Source organism: Drosophila montana, unplaced genomic scaffold, assembly GCF_035044405.1.
Source record: "Drosophila montana isolate Dmon_TW-CO22-7 unplaced genomic scaffold, ASM3504440v1 contig_3083_1, whole genome shotgun sequence".
Taxonomy (NCBI): Eukaryota; Metazoa; Arthropoda; class Insecta; order Diptera; family Drosophilidae; genus Drosophila; species Drosophila montana.
Window position 1 is genome coordinate 529,894 of NW_026997957.1, and position 13,849 is coordinate 543,742.

The window sequence follows — 13,849 nt, forward strand, 5'->3', positions numbered from 1 at the left end:
GCATTTCAATCAGAGCTGCCACCTAGCAAAACTTTTGGTACCAAAAATTGATCATTTTCGAATATAGCTACGATTTGTATGCAAGATATATTTTTAAAAGTTTAAAACAGCGAATTTAATTTAATATAAAAGCATACATAATACATAAACTTAATTTTGTAACAGGCAGTGAATTAGGAAACTTTTATTTGATAATGAGCCCGTGAGTAACTAATGTACCAGTTTGTACCAAACCATTGTACCAATCGTGGTAGCCGTGATTTCAATACAAATCTATCGATAATTAAATATATATCGCAAAAGTGTCTCATGTGTAGTACACCCACCACTGAAGAAAAAAGTTTTTCACGAATTTTGTAGCATTTTTAATATTAATAAAAAAAAGCGGCGCAAAATGTCACGACAAGCCTCCAGATTGGATGCCAAGAAAGTGGTAAGTTAACTACTGAAAGCAGGCTATAGATCACGACTCCCGGTCGCTAGATTGTAAGATTAGTTATTGTTTGGTCTAGTCTAAGTACGAACCAATTGAAGTGCCACCCACCCTCAAAATCGGCTTCACATTCGCTTTTACAGTAAGTGAGGGCGTGAGAGGGAAACGAGGCTAACAAAATAGCGCAACCTGCGCGCTATGGATAACCATTTTAGCAGTAACCGCACAACAGCCACAGCAACAAGAATGAGCAACGCTGCCGCCAGCAGCAACAACAACAACAACAGCAATGCAAACAGCGCGACGGGCAACAATGTTAATACGGCAACAGTTGGCGTCGGGAATGCCGGACAGCCTATACAAGTGATACCGATGCCGATGCTGCCGGGTGGCGCAGCTCAGATCATAATTGGCCAACAGCCGCAGGCACCGACCGGCGGGGGGGCGACGGGCGGACTGCAGCCGCAATTGATACCCTTGCAGGCGAATCAAATAATGCTGCAAGCGCAACAGCAGCCGCAGATGCAAGTGATGCAGCTGCCCGATGGCCAGACCATATTCTATCAGACGCCCACGATCACACAGCTGGATCCCAATGCGGCGGCGGCAGCAGCAGCGGCGGCGGCAGCGCCACATTACCTCAACATCAACGGGCAATTGGTGCAAATAACGGCGGCACCCAGTGCCGGCCAAGCGGCGCCCACAGCGGGACAACAGATCATAATGTTGCCGCAAATGACGACTGTAAATGCGGCCGCGGTGGCTGCCAATGCTGCTAACAATGTGGCCCAGAACAGCAACAATGTGCAACAGCAGCAGCAACAACAACAGCAGCAGCAACAACAACAACAGGCTCAGGTGCAGGTGCAGCTGCAGACGACGACGACGCCGAGCACGATGGGAGTCAGCACAAGCGGCGGCGCTGCAAGCAATGCGAGCAGCGCCGATGTCAGCACCAGCACAACGGGCACGAACACAAACAGCGACGATGATGATAACTCCAAGGGCGAGGCAGACGAGGAGCCGCTCTATGTGAATGCCAAGCAATATAAACGGATATTGATACGACGGCAGGCACGCGCCAAGCTGGAGTCGCGTATCCCGAAGGAGCGCTGTAAATATTTGCACGAATCTCGCCATCGGCATGCCATGAATCGGGCGCGCGGCGAGGGCGGTCGCTTTCATTCCGCCCAGTTGAAGGGCGATCAGTCCGCCGGCATGGATGGCATCAGTCTGCCGCTGGCTGCCAGCGGCGGTGCGACTCTTAGCCGAAGCACAGCGCGTGCGCCGCCCAAGCTGATAGCACCACACCAAACGCCGAGCATAACCATAACGGCCATCAAATCGGAATAGGCGGGCGGCGGCGGCGATTGCGCAGATTGTTGTAGATAACACCTAAGCTAAGTTCTGTAAACTTAACATAGCCATGTAGTCGTAATGCTAAGTCTAACGTTAAGCTCAGGTCATGACTCGATTTTTGGATTGTACACAATTTGCAAATATATTTGTATCTATTTAAATGTATGTGTGCATTTCGGTGCGTGATTCCTCCAAAAATGTGTTAAAGTGACTACGGAAATGTGTGTCAATTGTTTTACCAGACGTCGGAGTAGTCAATTAAAAATATTTAACAATGCGCGCCACGGCTGAATTTTGCATAAGCAAAGGCATTTACAACCTTGCAGATGCCAAAAAGAACGGCGCGCTGTTAACTTAACAGCACTGTTAACGATCACGTTTGTTAAACATAACCTAAAAAATAGTTGTAAAAACGCAATCATACAAAATAAAACACATATTTTTTTGTGTATTTTACAACACGTTCAACCTTATGTATAGACATTATCGACAGGTTTGAACATTTGTGGGTACTGGATCGTTTTATTATTGGCTCAAATTGCATTTTCTTTTCTCGTTTTCTCGTCAAAACACACGCACACGCACACACACACACACGTAGAACTCGGAGTTCCTGACGCTCACGTACGGCGCACTGGTCACACAGATGCTGCGCGACTTTGAGAACGTTGAGGATGTGAACAAGCAGCTGGAACGGATTGGCTACAACATGGGCATGCGCCTGATCGAGGACTTTCTGGCAAGGACATCGTCGCCGCGCTGCCTGGAGATGCGCGAGACAGCCGATCGCATCCAGCAGGGATTCCGCATCTATTTAAATGTACAGCCCACCATTTCCAATTGGTCGCCGGCCTCCGATGAGTTCTCGCTGCTCTTCGACTCCAATCCGCTAACGGAATTCGTCGAGCTGCCACAGGATCTGACCAATCTACGCTACAGCGCCATACTCAGCGGCTGCATACGCGGCGCCCTCGAGATGGTCCAGCTGGAGGTGCAGTGCTGGTTTGTTCAGGTACATACGTATATATATATATATAGTAAATATATAATATAAATAATATATATATTATATTTAAAAGACTAGAACTCAGTGTCTGCGCGTGTACAGTGAAAGCTCCACTAAAGCGAACCAGCTCCCTTTTCTTTAACTTTCGAGCTTCTGTTTGGAATCCAATTAGAATTTTCTCTGCTAAAACTAGCTTTAAAGCAATGCAAAAAACTTCTTTTAACTTAAATCTTATTTGAAAATTGCACTTAAAAAAAAAAAACTAAAACTAATTTTTCTGCAAACAAAAATCTTTTTTTTAACTTAAATCTTATCTAAAAATTGCTCTTAAAATCAAAAACTTTGCAATTTCTTAAACGAAATGGAAAATTTTGCAATCATTCATTATTTATTTTTTTTTTTTTGGCATTAACAAACATAAGAAATTATGTTTAAATATGAATGAATGCAGGCTTTATTTTGTTTGTCATTTGTGTGTCCGCTCAAGAGAGTTTTCACTGTACGTGTGTGTGTTGTGTGTGTGGAATACTTTTTGGTTGCTGTTCCTTCAAGCCGTTTCTTTTTGGTTTTGCAGGATCAACTGAAGGGCGACAATGTGACGGAGTTGCGTGTTAAACTCGTGCGACGTCTAGAGGAAGCCATACCAGCTGGCGAGGATTAGAGATAGACAAACAAACACATATATACTAATATATATAAAGAGAGAAACAGAGAGAGCGGGAGCGGGAGCTGGAGGGAGATGAACGTTTGGGGCGCTTCTCATTTAGGATTTAGTAACATTTTCGATACCAAGCTGCATTCCGAAGCGAAGGCGCGTCTGCACAAACGGAAACAACAACAATAACAGCAAATTAATTATTATTATTAAAAAAATAATAGAGGAAACCATTTTAGTTATATTTTTATTCGACTTTATACAAGATATTGTTTAATGTCAGTTATAAAATATATAGTGTATACATAAAGTAGTTGTATAAAGCAATTCATGTTGAATTTTTTAAGGCGTTTTTGGTTAAGTGTTTGCTTCTCTCTGCCCTTGCAGGCGGAATAAGTACTATGTGACGAGTGTTGTGTAACGCTCCAAAGGAGACAAGCTATTATGTGGACCATGGGGTATGTATATATATACATATATATGTCTCTCCTTTTTTTTTAAATTTTCGGCATTAGTCGGAATCGGATATATTATAAAAATGAAGAAAATCGAATATATTGTTTTATTCAAAAAGTTTTTTGTGTTTTATAGAACTTTCATTAAATTAAGCAATTATAGATTTTATTAAGCTTTTAAAAGTTTGGCAAAAACTGATGAACGTCAGATCAATCAGGCGAAAAATAAACTGATTTATTTATATAAGAACTGGTCTACTTTTTAAGAAAATCCTTTCAAATTCTCCGAGTTCTAATATTTGAGCAAAATAATTGCTATCAAGCCTAACTGCAAGAGCATTTAAACTTCGGCAAGCCGAAGCTAACTTTCATATTTTTTGTTGTTTTTGTTTAAGCAATTTTAACATTTTATACAGGTGTTAAAAGTTGAAGTATAACTTATAAAATCTTAAGCGTTAGAGTTAAAGCGGCAATAATTGTATTCAATTGAATTAAGTTTGTGTTTGTTTTAGTTTAGGCGGCTTTTGATTAAGTTTGGAGCGCGGCCAGCCGACGTTGGGTTTTGCATTTGGTTTTATTTAACAACTAACAACAACAATAACAAAATAATTTTCTTTCCTTTTTTTTTTTACATGGAATACTTTCTCATAGGCACAATACAATACTTGGTTACACGTTTAAAGCTTTGGTTTGTCAATTCAGCTATTTGCTAGCTAAAGTTGGCTATTTTTAGAGGCAGAGTTTAAAATTATTAAGCTGACCGCCAATTTTTTGGCAAGTACACTAACGACCCTGTTTAGCTATTTCAGGCTATTTTCAACATTGGATGCAGCTACTTCTTTTTTTTAGGTGGCACTTGGCAACACTGCTCTGGGGACACTTTGGGCTTTGTTGTTGTAGCAAAAATTGTTGTTGTTGCTGGCGGCGGCGGCGACGGCGGCGTTTTTAGTTCTGCTGCGGGCAAAGCATTAGGTTGAGGTTCCGGCGCGTCAGAACTTTGCGCAGGGCTTGCAACGTTTTCATGCAGATGACGACACAACAGCCATTGGCCACGCCCTCGGCGGGACTCTTGCACGTGCAAGAGCTGCTCTTTAGAGCGGCGCTGCCGCTGATGACTGCAGGCGGCGGCGGCTGCGCCTTGACCGAGCAGCAGCTGGCGCTGGCAGCGGGCGGCGGGCTGCAGCAGCCGCCAGCGGCGGGTTTATTGCTTGAGCAGCAGCCGCCGGCAGCTGCAGGAGGCGGCAAAGCAGCAGGAGCACAACAGCCGCCGCTTGCTGTTGCCGGCGGATTTGGTGCGCAACCACAACCGCTGGCAGCTGCCGGAGCTGCTGGCTTGGCAGCAGCACGGCCGCCGCCGCCACAGCCGCCGCTCATGGATGCCAGATTCTGGAGCAGCAAAGCAACATCCTCGATGTTTTGATTCATTTCCGCTTCGCGTTTACTCACTTTTTTGCTGGCGGCGCTGCCGCAGATGCGTTTGCCATGGGAGCTGGTTGTTGTTGTTGTGGTTGTTGTCGTAATTGGCTTGGCCTTCGGCGTGGAGGAGGAGGAGCCGCCGCTGCCGCCGCAATCGCCGCCATGACAGCTCTTGGTCTGATCACACTTGCAATTGGTGCAATTGCAGATGCCCGCATCTGCTGTGATCTGCTTGAGCGTTGGCTTATTGTCCCGGATGTCCAGCTCCACGAGGCCGGACGCATCGTTGGGCACCTGCGACGCCTGATGCAGCGTCGCCTGGAGCAGCGCGCTGTTATTGTCAATGGTCATGAGTATATCGTTGAGCAGCGATTCCGTCTCCATGTCCTCATCGTTGTCGTAGCTATCGTCCTTGAGCAGCTCCTCAATGTTCTGCGGATTCAGCTCGAGCGTGGGCAGCGTGGAGCTGGCCACAACATTTGTGCTGTTCAGCATTTCGACGTCGAGCGTCGCCAGCTCCTCCATGTTGCCGCTGACGGCGCTGCCAAAGTTCGCCTTCAGATCCACAAAGCTGGGCATTTCGGTGGGCAGCGCCATGCAGGCATCGGTCAACGGTGCGCTGGCCATAAGGGGCTTGGAGACGAGCACGCCGGCATCTATCCAGGGACTGGGCAGCTCCTCCTCGGCGGCATAGGACAGCGGATATGCCTGGGATGTCTCCGGCAGCAGGAACACATTCGACAGCTGCTGCAGCACAACGCCGCTGTCGTTGCTCGTGTTCTCCGAGCTCTGGCTGCTCGGATTGAGCAGCACCATGTCTGTCTTTTGTAGCTCCAACGGCTCCTGCTCCTGTTGTTGCTCCCGCTGCTGCTGCTGCTGCTCGAGCAGTAATTTCTGTGCACGCTTCGACTTCTTCTTGCTCTTGTTCAGATGCGTCTTCTTGTGCGACTTGAGGCTGTGCGAGGTGCTGAACGATTTCTGGCAGCTATCCTCCTGGCAGGGATACGGCTTCTCGCCGGTGTGCGTGCGCCGATGCGTCTTCAAATGATGCGATGCCGTAAAGGCCTTGCCGCAATCGTCCTCCGGGCACTTGTACGGACGCTCCTGTGTATGGGTGCGCATATGCTTCTTCAGGTCGCTGAGCGTGGTGAAGCACTTCTGGCACATTTCGCAATTGAACGTCTCGCCATTGTGCAGCCGGAGGTGGGCGTGCAATCTGATCAGAAAGCAAAAAAACAAATATTGATTAGATCCAATATCTATAATGTCTATATTTAGCTACTTGCCTGTATCGCGTGTTGAACGCCTTATCACAGCCGCTCACCTCGCACTCGTAGGGCTTTACCTTGGTGTGGACGCGTACATGGATTTTCAGGCTATACGAGGTGAGAAATGCCTTGTTGCAGCCCTCCTCCGTACACTTGAAGCTGTAGTCACCTGGAAATCAAAACAAATGACATTTACTTAATTTTATAACTATCTTCTTTTTATTCAGTTGCGCGCGTTTAAAATGTTTACCCGCCCAATCAACGGCAACGGCACACAAAGTAAGCGCACAGCGATGCCAGTGTTGGCAAGCATGGTAGCATAATACAAGAAGGTTGGCTAATTTGTAGGTGTCACCATTTATCGTTGACCAAAACAACATTGTTTAGACCAAAGTAGAGGTAAGAAGAAATACCAAGGGTATTTATTTCTTATTTTCTTCTAAATAATAAGCTTAGCGATATTTTTTATGCTAACCGTGCTTATTAAATCTTTCCCTTTTAAAATTAAAATTAATCCAAGCCAATTGATTAATGAATTTACACAACAAAATAATATGTTTGTCACACTCGAATAATTAGTGATTTTTTACCAGCTAATAATTGATATTTTATGTAGCCAGTTATTATTTTGTTTCAAATTGACATGACGTCACGCGTCCTCATTGCGTGCATAACACGCCTGTCTCTGTGCATTGCCAGTGTTGCCTAACGTTCCAACAACGAACAACTGTTTGCGTTCGCCCGTCGAAGCGCACGCACGCATGCAAATTGTTTTTTAAAACGCTTTTTAAAAATATAAAACAATGTCGGACATTGAGGAGAAATTAATTAAAAGTGTGAAGCACCAGGCGTGCTTGTATAATAAATCAAATTCTGGTTTTCGCAATCGCCAAAAAAGAGATAGAGCATGGGCACAAGTCTCAATTGAATGTGGACTGCCAGGCAAGTACGCACACACACACACCTGCACATTTTTACATGTGTGTGTACGTGAGACCGGCAAATAAATTGCAAGTATTCTATTTTGTTTATAGTCAAACAAAGCCAATGTCGCTGGAAAACACTGCGCGATCGTTTTGTGCGCGAATGCCACAAATGCAGCGATTCACAAATGGATTCCAGCCACTGGCGATACTTCAAGCAGCTCCACTTTCTGCTGGAGCACATCAAACCACGCGGCTGCGGGTAAGATTTGAGGCAAGGAACTTATATTTGTAGCTTTTATATATATTCTGTACAATTGCAGTAGCCTGGATGATCAACAACTCGATTTAGAAGTCGATCTATCACTTGACAATGACGAAACCAACCGCAGCTACTCCAGCGATCCGCACTGCAAGAGCGAGGCCAACGGGGAGGATCCGCTGAGCGAGGCATCGTCCAGCACACAGCTACAACCGTCGCAGGCACAAGAGGAGTTCGTTAGAGTAATGGGATTGCTGGAGACCGTCTTGGCGCAGAAGCTCAACGAGCAGCCGCCGACGGATGTGCCTCAAGCGGATCCCTTCTACAAATATCTCGAGAGCATTCTGAGTCGCGTGGAGGCAAGCGCACGCGCGGACATCCAATTGGAAATACTCAATTTTGCCAATCAGTTAGTCAAGAATGCAAAAACACAAAGTGCCAGTTAATATATAGAGATAGTTATAGGATAAGCTGAAGGGAATGGTAGATACGCTGTACGCACACTAGCTTAAGGATGAATCAAATGAGTATCAACTGGTTATGGACACCGATTTGTATCGATAACACAAGACATCATGAAACTATCGATAACTAGAAACGAATCTGATTACATTTTCGAATTACATTTCGAATTTGAAGTCTCTAGTTCGCATCAACTCCGAAATATGCCTTAATTGTTATCGATATCTGTATCGATATCAAGATCCCATGGAACTATCGATAATTAGAAACGATTCTGAATACATTATCGTATTACATTGCGAATTAACCGTCTTTAGTTCGTATCAACTCCGAGATATAACTTAAAATACCCTTTTTATAGTTTATATACATAATTAGAACTAGAATTGTTGTTGATCTTGGTCCGAAACTCACCTGTGTGTGTTTTTAAATGCGTGCGCAGATTCCCGATGGTGCTGTAGCTGCGGTAACAGTTCTCGTAGTTGCATTTGTAGCGGCTGAGAGCTTCGTCCGAGCTCTGCGAGTTGCCAACGAAGAATAAACAATAAATATTAGTTAAATGAGCCAATTGGATTCGATCGAATTGAATAAGAACTATGTACAAAGTCGTCTTTAGGTCGTTAGGTATTATGTTTTGATGTACTTCGTAAGTCGTATAATAAATATTAGAATAAGAAAAAGTGCATGCAGTGTGCGTGTGTGTGTGTGAGTGTGCGTGTGAGTGTGTGCGTGTGAGGAATTTGTAGTTGGATGAGTTTTAAATGGTGTTTCGGTTGTGTTTCAAGGTGTCGAAGGGTTCGGCTAAAACTACGCACCAAGTTGACTGTTTGTGAATGCGAAACAAATTTGGTTAACAAAACTGTGATTAGACGCCTAGCGGTTGATTGGATGGGCGGGGCATTGGGAGCGCCCGCCCCCTGCCCCGCCCCGCTGTCTATAGCTCTAGGATTAACGAGGCTTTTGTTTTTTTATTTTTGCTACAAGCGGCGTTACAAAAACGTTAAAATTAGTTAAACACAAATTTTGCGACTGTTTGTGTATTTTTTTAAATAATTTTTTTTTTGCGTGGGCGTGGCTTTGCTTGGAATGGGGGCTGAGTACCTCGTACGCCATCGCCATCAGCTGATCCTCGTCGGTGTCCTTGTGCAGTGCGCCCGGATGGATGCAGTGTACCAAGTCATCCTCCTCATCTGGCTCAGTTTGATCTTCGATAAAGCTGCAAGATCGTTCGTTCGGTTATATATGTCTCTCTCTCTCTCTCTCTCTCTCTCTTTCTGCTATGTTCAATTTGTGTCAGTGGGCCGTTAAAAAGATGTATTTACATATATATATATATCTATACTCAAGACAATAACTGTACACATACATACATACATACATACACACAGTAAGCTATCGCATATAAGAACTTGCAGAAAATAGATAAATCAAACTTTTTACCTTCAGGTTCGTTTCGTTTTCTGATTTTAAAGTATTTAATTTTTAAAAAAATATATTCACGCGCCTGATCTACTGAAAATATTGTAATCCATACTTATTTTCATATATACAATGTGCGCTATATTTGATCTCTACCCAAAATTTGCATCTATAAATGATTAGATAAATGCAAAAGTTGGGGCCAAAGTTGTTTATGCTTTGGTTTTTATTTACAATATATGTATACGCAAGAATTTAGCGAATCAAAATCGGAATCTATTTATTCAAGTTAAAGATTTCACAAATGTAAATAAAGCTGGGTTATCTCGGGTAACTAAAAACTCTTAACTGAAAACGCAGCGTTCTTATTTGCGAGCGATCACTGTACTTGCAAATTTGATATATGTATGTACGTATGTTTACATGTATGTATTTGTATGTGTGTGTGCTAATTAGTGAGGTTAAGTCGCAGCCAGCACAAAAAAAAATCCATTAATAAACAGTTGACAACCAGCAAAGCAGAAACATCAGTCAAAACAAACAACAAAAACATAACAGAAAAAAAAGAACAACGGATTAGCTGAGCTGGAGACGCCTTAAAGCTTTTATAATATGCTGATTAATTCATATTTAATATTGTCATGGTCAAACACGACGTCGCCGAAACTATAAAGGAAAATTTGAAAGAAAACACACACACGCGGCGAAAACAACAACAAAAATATTGAATTTTCGAAATTAATGTGAGGGGGCGTGAGCACGCCCCCTGCGGAGGTGCAGGGGGCGCGCGAGCGCGCGCGTCGCGTCTTGACTGGCCTGAGAGCAGCACCCAGTTCCCCCCTGCCCCCCCACCCCCCGTCAGCACACTCTGCACTACGAACACACGCTGTCCCTGTCACGGACATAGCCGCTTGCTTTCCCCGCCCCCGCCATGCAGCCCTAATCTCAAGTATCGCGCGAGTGCTGAAAAGTGAGAAATATGATTGAGGTGAACACTCATAGTGATAAAAATAGCGCGGCGTAGACGTAGAGGGTCGGACAGAGCGGACGGCACAAAAAGAAATTATATTCAAAAATGATTATTATTGTACTAAAAATGAGAAGCAACTACAAAGCTGTGGCTAACCACGTCATTAAAAATCATTTAAATTATGTTTATGTATACAGACTAATTGGAAGTGGTCAAATTGCATCTATACCTAGTTGGATGTGGTGAAATTGGACAAATAAGCGTATAATTAATATATTCACAAATAAATCAAAATTAATTCTTTAATTAGTGATTAACTATACTTTAACTATACCACAACATTAAATAATTAAAAGGTTGCCCCATCCAATCAGAACGATTGTTATACTAGAACATGGTACTGGAATCTAGTTGGAAATAGTGATTCAGTTTTAATTGTTTAGTATTCATTTTAAATTCCTTGTGAAGTATTAAACATGAATATAAAAAGTATCATTATCCAATTCGAACAACGACTTCAGGTGATCCGCAAGCATTCATCTAATTGGATGATTTAAATTAGAAAAACTTGCAAAGAAAATGTACAACTAAAATAGGTGAAAAGTGCATTAAAAGGGAATTTTCCAAGCAAAATCAATAAAGTTGTGAAAAAGTTATGGAAAATTACAAATAATAACCTAAACATATGAACTCCAATCAGAAACAATGACTTAACTTCCAATAGGCGCTGATAAGAAAAGCAATTATTGTTGTGTGAATGATTTACTCAAGAGATAATGCTATAAAAATAAACACAAATCGAAAACTCGTTTTAAATACATAAAATATGGAGCAGAAATAGATATATTGTGTATATCAAGTGCTCCACTTGATGGAATATTCTCGATTAGAATTTCACAATGCCCAGTCCAATTGGAAATCGTCTAATTTACAGCTAGTGTGAATGAATATGAAAAAAATCGCGTTTTTCTTTTTGTTGTTCTAACCCATCAAGTATGTATATGCATGTGTATACATAATTATATATGTCTGTGTGTGTGTATTTTGTAGTGGGGGGAATATCTAAATGCGTTCATCGGCATAATTATTTTTAGACCAAACAAACAATTTGGATACAATCATCGGGCAGCAGAAGACGGACTGCAGTAGCAGCAGCACCCGCAGCCGCAGCAACAGTAGAGCAGCAAAAACCGTTATATTCCCATTGCCACCAAAGCATCGAGTACATACTCATATACATATACATATATATATATGTATTGGTATGCAGCAGAGGTGGGTGAGCACCGGCGAACACAAATCAGGCAATTAGCAGACAACATGCAAGCATTTCGGACACTTAACGAACGTGCGTTGTAATAAGTGGACATTGGAATTGTTGAAATTTGCAAGAGGGAAAACTGCTTTTTACGGCCGAATTTCGGGTCTAATTAGTTTTGGGTAGCCAAGAGTAAAAAAAAAAAAAGAAAAAGGGAAAGAAAAATAGACAAGGAGAGCAATAACCAATGTATGTATATGGCCGGGCACGTCACATTAGAGCAGACGATAGAAACATGCAGCAGAACATTTGTGTGGGCAGTGGAAAATTTAGTCATGGGCATTATAGCCATGGGCGGGGGTCAGCAACAGACAGAACAGACAGAACAGACAGGGCCAAAGTGCAAACACCTGGCAACATTTAAATTAACCAAAATGCACCAGAAGTATCGATAAGCATTTTTAACGAAAGCAAGCACAACAAGTAATATCTACACACATGAACAACAAAAGTTATAAGCAATAAACAATAGCAAAGGTATCGATAAGCATTGACAACAATAGCAGTGTTGCGAAGCATGCAATGGGATGTGCCAGTGCTTACTACCTCGTCCCGAGAGTGAAATATGCAGTAGTAGTAGTAGCAGTAGGAGTTGGTGTTGAGTTGTTGTTGTCGCTGCTAGTTGTTGCTGTTGTTGTTGTTGTTGTTGGTAGTTCTTCGCTTGCCGGTATCATGCTGAAGGACACCACTGTAGGTGGCTGCACCTGAACGAGCTTTTGATTTTGAAACTGATATTCCAGAGTAAAGCAAATGTCATCCAGATTGTATGTGCCGACAGCTGCTGCGTTTGTTGTTGTTGTTGCTGTTGTTGTGTGCTGTGATGAATTTATGGGCATGGCAATGGGTGTGGGTGTGGCTGTGGATGATGCTGTGTTTGAGGTGGTGTTGGTGCTGGTTAGCAACAGGGGTGCACTTGTGAGCGGTCTCAGTGTGAACACCGCCTCGTCGTCAGCTATGTCAACTATTTTGTCGTTGTCTGTATGCGTCGTCTGTGCCGGCACCTCCTGCAGCAACGTGTACGTTGTTGTTGCTAGCTCATCAACATCGCATTCGTCCGCCTCAAGTTCTAAACTTATGCCTAATGGTTGCAGCACCTGTTGCTCCCCAGCCGTGTGACTGTAAATGCTGCTGCTACTGCTGCTGCTGCTGCTGCTGCTGCCGCCGCCGCCGCTGCTGCCACCGTCCGCTTCCAGCTTGGGCGCCAGCAGCGATGCCAGCAGCGCTTTGTCCTCAAAGCCATCAAAGTCCAGCTGCAGCGTTGACGACGTGATGGGCGGCGAGCCCGTTAGCGAAGTGCGCGTTGAGTTTGTATCATAATCCCTGCTGTCTGATAAGGAATTTCCATGATTGGACGACTTCCAGCTGTGCTCGTAGTACTGTTGTTGTTGCTGTTGAAGCGTCTCGTCGTTGCTTGCATCCATTTTGTACTTATTCTAGTATATCACACACACACACACACGCACAACACTTCTCACTCATAGACATGTATGTTTACGCATGCAGTTTTATATTATTTTTTACTTATATCACTGCGCAATGCCGATACATATATACATATGTATTACAAAAGAAATTAGAAGCTTTATAAAGAGCAACAGCGGCGATCCGAACAGAATAATCACGTCCACGCAGCGCAACAACAAAGATAAGACTAGCGATGGTAGTGGGTGTGTAAAACTCAAATCGATATATCGATGATGTCACTAGCGATGATTGATTTTTAACAGAAATATCTCATTAGGCTCTTACGGGCATTCCCTTAAATGATTTTAAATTATCATTTTGTATTCGATTGGAAAAGAGGCCTCTAAAATTAATATTATAAGCTGTATAATAGTTGGTTAATTGAGCATTAAGAAAAAGAAACAATTGCAGGAGATACTAAATGCCTGTGCTTATTTTC

At 43.2% G+C, this 13,849-nt stretch overlaps 4 protein-coding genes across 6 annotated transcripts; 3 read left to right on the forward strand and 1 right to left on the reverse strand.

Annotated features, from left to right (window-relative positions):
• Positions 1–295: 295 nt before the first annotated feature.
• On the forward strand, positions 296–1,957 carry Nf-YA (nuclear factor Y-box A). The gene is made up of 2 exons (XM_064685652.1): positions 296–433; positions 577–1,957. Exon 2 carries the CDS (start codon positions 632–634, stop codon positions 1,784–1,786), a length of 1,155 nt encoding a protein of 384 aa, XP_064541722.1. The 5' UTR covers positions 296–433; positions 577–631; the 3' UTR covers positions 1,787–1,957.
• On the forward strand, positions 313–3,780 carry Bet3 (blocked early in transport 3). The gene is made up of 3 exons (XM_064685655.1): positions 313–433; positions 2,394–2,804; positions 3,373–3,780. Exons 1-3 carry the CDS (start codon positions 395–397, stop codon positions 3,457–3,459), a joined length of 537 nt encoding a protein of 178 aa, XP_064541725.1. The 5' UTR covers positions 313–394; the 3' UTR covers positions 3,460–3,780.
• On the reverse strand, positions 3,687–13,591 carry MTF-1 (Metal response element-binding Transcription Factor-1). 3 transcript variants are annotated; one of them, XM_064685648.1, is made up of 5 exons: positions 12,493–12,620; positions 9,341–9,455; positions 8,654–8,756; positions 6,611–6,761; positions 3,687–6,540 (listed from the first exon to the last, which is right to left on the reverse strand). In XM_064685648.1, exons 1-5 carry the CDS (start codon positions 12,618–12,620, stop codon positions 4,854–4,856), a joined length of 2,184 nt encoding a protein of 727 aa, XP_064541718.1. In that variant the 3' UTR covers positions 3,687–4,853. The 3 variants fall into 3 exon arrangements, with proteins under 3 accessions (XP_064541718.1, XP_064541719.1, XP_064541717.1); XM_064685649.1 differs by lacking the exons at positions 9,341–9,455; positions 12,493–12,620 and adding an exon at positions 13,468–13,591; XM_064685647.1 differs by lacking the exons at positions 9,341–9,455; positions 12,493–12,620 and adding an exon at positions 13,041–13,589.
• Positions 7,607–8,799, forward strand: LOC135430842 (uncharacterized). The gene is made up of 2 exons (XM_064685656.1): positions 7,607–7,777; positions 7,839–8,799. The coding sequence occupies exons 1-2, from the start codon at positions 7,704–7,706 to the stop codon at positions 8,221–8,223; spliced, it is 459 nt and encodes a 152-aa protein (XP_064541726.1). The 5' UTR covers positions 7,607–7,703; the 3' UTR covers positions 8,224–8,799.
• Positions 13,592–13,849: the final 258 nt, after the last annotated feature.